The 4,582-nt window shown below is 48.1% G+C and overlaps 1 protein-coding gene across 1 annotated transcript; it reads right to left on the reverse strand.

Moving 5' to 3' along the window:
• Nucleotides 1-735: 735 nt before the first annotated feature.
• Nucleotides 736-3,794, reverse strand: LOC147653722 (uncharacterized). Its single transcript, XM_086886244.1, has 4 exons — nucleotides 3,483-3,794; nucleotides 2,883-3,169; nucleotides 2,327-2,663; nucleotides 736-2,002 (listed from the first exon to the last, which is right to left on the reverse strand). The coding sequence occupies exons 1-2, from the start codon at nucleotides 3,735-3,737 to the stop codon at nucleotides 2,972-2,974; spliced, it is 453 nt and encodes a 150-aa protein (XP_086742370.1). The 5' UTR covers nucleotides 3,738-3,794; the 3' UTR covers nucleotides 736-2,002; nucleotides 2,327-2,663; nucleotides 2,883-2,971.
• Nucleotides 3,795-4,582: the final 788 nt, after the last annotated feature.

A 4,582-nucleotide genomic window follows, 5' to 3' on the forward strand; every position in this document is an offset into this window, starting at 1 on the left:
CTAGCCAAATTCATCAGCTGGTGATAGCTATCTCTGGAGTGGGAGTTCTTTATTGAGTTGATTGACAATTTAATATACTTTGTCAAGCTGTGTTGTTTAGTTTCTGTTGATCCAGAGACACCTGAGGCTCCTTTTGCTTCCTAAGGGATTAAAGTAGCAAGCACTTAGAATGAGATATTGGGAAGATGGGTGCAGGAGACTTTGTAATTTACTATGGAAAAACATAATAATGATGATGAATATTTCAGGTGGAAACGATAGCATTTCACTATATACTATGTGAAATGCTTTTATGTGGTTTTTTTCATTTCTCTTTTATTTTTTAATCCTGGATAAATTAAATGAGGCTTTTGGGGAAAGCATGAGCTGGAATTTCTATTGAGGTTGATAACCTCTGATTCTGCTCTCGTTTGTCTGTCTGCTGGAACTTGTAGCAAACTAGCTATGTCCAAGTTTAATTGTGTAATAATTATTTTTCAAATTGAGCCTTTCTCACTTGGTGCTGATGTATTTGGGGGAGGGAGGGGAATGGAGAGTAAAGAGCTCCTTTCATGAATACAATTGAAATTTCATCTTGCTGATTTGAGCCTTTCCAAGATTCAAGTGAGCATTGGATCAGGTTGGAACTGAGGGGATGACTCATGACTCTGGCATAAAAACTACATTGCATTCCACATATTAGGAGTTTTCTGTTGCCCACAAGAAAGTTCAGGAAAAAAAGACAAAAAGAGAAATGGGTTTCAAATTTCCTGTGCTATTTTCAGTTGACTCCTCTTTCTGGAGATGCCTTAGCAAGTGTAGGACATCTGAAAAACTTGGAACTGCAACTTTCTTGTTGAGGCTCTGATGAACATTGCTTCTGTCATCAAGTTCTTGTGTTCATACTTTGAACTTAGCTGAGTAATGTTGGTATCAGCAGACTCTACTAAAGCCATGCCTTCCTAATTAATAATGCATTCTTAATAAAAAAAAAAAAAATCTATTTCTTCATGTATTTAATTACCTAGTGAGTGTAAGACTGAATGAAGTTAATACCGTGCAGATTTCAAGCAAAACGCTGCTTTTTAATGTGCTTCAGTATAGGCTATGCACAAGTCAATAGACATGATTTTTAAGCTTCAGTTACCTTTCATTACCCTGTGCATATTCAAATTCAGATTGATGAATGCTGAACCAAAAGCAGACATCATAGAGTTAATTGAAGTTCTTTAAATTCAGAGGCAAACTATTTTCATAGCTTTGTTTTGAGGGTGGGTTGCTTTTGATGTCTGGGGTTTTTTTGGCTAAGGCAATGGCAAACATTTATTTATCCTGCTCCCTCCCCATTTTCCACCATCGTTGTTGCCAGTGATGCCTGCAGTGCTCAGTGGTCAATGACCCTCAGCCAGGGTGAGCTGCAGGAGCCTTACAGACGGGCCTGTTCTTTCTCCCAGTGCTAGAACAAGTGCAACAGCACAGTGCCATTTTGCTAAAAGCTAATATTTTTCCCAGCAGCTTCTTCTCCAGGCAGAATGAAATGCTTTCTTCAAGAGCAACCACATCTTTTCTCTGCCTGAAAGGTTGTGTTTGTTTGGGGTTTTTTCTCTTGCCTTAGGTGAGAGATAAAAAAAAAATGAAGAGGAAAGCCCAAGGAAATGCCAAAAGTACCACCTGGTAGTAATTTTGTGTGAGTGTCTCCATTTACACTTCAAACTTGCTCTTGGAGAACTTGGAGCTGCATTTAAAATGTATTTTGGTAGGTGGTCAGCTGCTGACTATCTGCATTTCTTCTTCCATTTCTTTTCTGTGCTTGTTTGGTATTGCTGCTGAATGTCCCCAAAGAGTAAAGTGGTGTGGAAGAGTTGAGGAAGCAGCTTTTGAAATTCTAAAGCTGATGTGTAGGTTTTGTTCCTCTTGGATTTTTAAAAGCAGGTATGTCATCCAAGTTAACTTTCTTCAGCAAGTAACAAGATTGTCGTCCTTCCACTGATGCTCTGTATTTTAACAGAGGTATTTGATGGTGCTGGAAAGGAGCAAGATGCAGAATGAGTTTGAGAGAAGTGATTTAAAGTGGGAGCACAGATGGTTGATTCCTAAAAATCAAAAAACGGATGTTTTGTTTTGTAGGAAAATGAAATCTAATCCTATTTGAGGGTCAACAGGATAAATACAAAGAACTAAATACAGATGTAGATACATATATACATATATGCGTGTATATATATATATATATATATATATATATATATGTATAACCCCGCCCCCCGAAATCTATGAAGCAGGACTGATTGGTGCCATAGCCCAGGCAGCCTGTGGATCTAATTGCCTGCCTGTATTCAGCCCTTGCCTGGATGCCAGGGGAGACGTCTCTGGATTTGTCTCCAGACAGCTTTCCAGGGATGATCCTGCTCCTTTCCTGGTGCCCCAGAGTGCTGCAAGCCCCCCGTCCTGGGGCCATGGTGATGCCTGCCGGGGCCTTTAGGGTCCCCCCTAAAGGGCAGACAGGGCTTGACTGCAAGCTTCCTTGGAAGCTGGAGGCAGGTGAATATTGGCCACCTTCTTCTTTCCCGCTGCCCTCCGTGCTCTTGCAAAGCCTGCTGGGGCACTGGGGCTCTCCATTGCAGGCAGTCTGGAGCTGCCATGCAAAGCCATCTCTCAAGGAGTCCCCAGGTCTCAGGTGCAACCTCAAGAAAATGACACAGCAACGTGTAGAAAACGTGAACTTTATTCACTTGACTACTTCTAAAATCTACAATCCAACGTTACTAGAAGACTATGGGGTAAGAATCTTAAGGCTAAGAAACTTCAATGCTTCAACTGTTTAGAACTGAACACTAAGGGAAAGGTCAACTTCTTGGGGGAAACGTGGTGGGGAATCGAACAACAACAGGGGTGTGGCTAACTTGTAAGGTGGGGAACGTCGCAGTGCCTGGGCTGGGCACTGGTCACCCGTTCCCCGTAAGGTTCTGTAGCTGGAGCGCGACGCTGGAGGTCAGAGCTGTGGGGAGGTGCGGAGTCTCCTGTCACTGCCCTCTTTTGCCGCCATCTTGGTGGTTGGTTGAGGGCTGTCGCGAAGGAGCAGCCGCATCAGGTCGCGGTTGTCCATCAGCAGCTGCATCAGCTCCGTGGGACAGCCCTGTCTTCGATGGCGGCGGGGCCCCGCACGGCCCGAAGGGCTCTGGAGATTCCGCTGCAAGGCAAAGCACAGGGATCCCCATGGAAGAGGCAGAGGGGCAGAGCGGGGCCGGCACCTGTGGGGCTGCCTTTGGCCTGGGAGACAGAGACTCGGGCCCAGTTGGGCTGGGCTGGCCCGGGGAAGAGGCTGCAGCAGGCAGAGCTCTGCCGCCTCTGCTTGGTGCTGTCCATGGAGCTCAGCCCCTGGGCCGCATTCCCCAGCCAGGAGCTCAGGCCCCTTCTGCCGCAGGGCATTGGCCAAAGGGTGCCCAAGAGGCCCTCAAGGTCTGCCCCATCCCGCCTGCCTGACCCCCCACCCCCCTCCTCACCTCTCGCCAGCGTCTCTGAATTCTTTTTCCGAGCGACCATCCCATGGCCATTCCTATGATGAGCAGGTCGATGAGCAGGAATGTCCTGGCCGCCCACCGGATGCGCTCAGGGTCCGACTCGTCCAGATGACAATCCTCCAGAAGCAGAGGAGAGGCATCCGTGCTGCGCTCAGGTTTGCTCACAGGGTCGAGGGGATGAGCCAAGAGCAGCAGCACGTAAAGCTGCAGCAGCGCGGAGGAGCCGTGAGCAGCCATAGTGCTCTGCCAGCAGCACCGAGGCTCTGGGCGTCTCTCTGCGAGCAGCTGTGCCTGGGCACTGGGGCGCAGCAACAGCTGGGGACAGTTGCCAGCCAGCGTGCCTTCCCCAGATGCTGTGATGTCACAGAAGCACAGAACGCCCTGGCTGCAGAGAGCCCTGAGAGAATGTTGAGTCCAAGCTGGGAGCCATGGCGGCAAGCATGGCCAGCAGAGCGGGGCCCGAGCGCTGCGGCCTGGCTTGCCTTGCACCCGTGCCACAATGATGACTCCAGCAGCCCCTGTCAGGCCATTGCAGTATCTGATGGCCCACGCTGGGCACAAGTTCTTCCCAATGGCCAGCGTAAACCTCCCTTGGCCCAGCTTCCAAGCCTTGTTGGCATCTGCTCTCTCTTGTCCTTGCCCACCTGGCTGGCGCTGCCGTGTTGCTCGCTGGCCTGTCTGTGGGAGAAGAGGCTGTGCCAATGAGTGCTGCTCAACTTGGAGGCCATTCAAAGGAGGATTTGATTGTGCCTGCTGTGGGAAGAAGGAATATGCGTGCACATGGCCACTTCCCATAGGTTTTACCCCAGATTTTCATGAGCAGCTGTCCTAGTGAAAGTCAAGTCTGTTTTAGTGAGTATTTGAGGGCTTCCAGAGCACAGTGCCATCTCAGGGGAATTCTGCTGGTTGAGTTCTACTGAGGCTTTGAGATGAGTTGCAAATCCTGAAAATGTTCTCCTTGCCCAGGTAGTAATTTCACAGTTTAGACTCTGGGGATATTGATTGCTCAGTGTTGAGGACCTCATGTAACTTTCAGCCCCAGAAACTTTCAACCTCCAGTGATTGTCCTTGAGACAAAACCA

This window comes from Cyanistes caeruleus, chromosome 4 (assembly GCF_971803275.1).
Source record: "Cyanistes caeruleus chromosome 4, bCyaCae1.hap1.1, whole genome shotgun sequence".
Classification (NCBI taxonomy): domain Eukaryota; kingdom Metazoa; phylum Chordata; class Aves; order Passeriformes; family Paridae; genus Cyanistes; species Cyanistes caeruleus.

What these genes read in the sequence shown, in the direction of transcription:
- LOC147653722 (XM_086886244.1), bottom strand. Translation starts at nt 3,737, where the DNA reads ATGGCTGCTCACGGCTCCTCCGCGCTGCTGCAGCTTTACGTGCTGCTG. An exon ending in TTCAGAGACGCTGGCGAGAG is followed by an intron (nt 3,170 to 3,482) that starts GTGAGGAGGGGG and finishes TTTGCCTTGCAG; the next exon opens with CGGAATCTCCAGAGCCCTTC.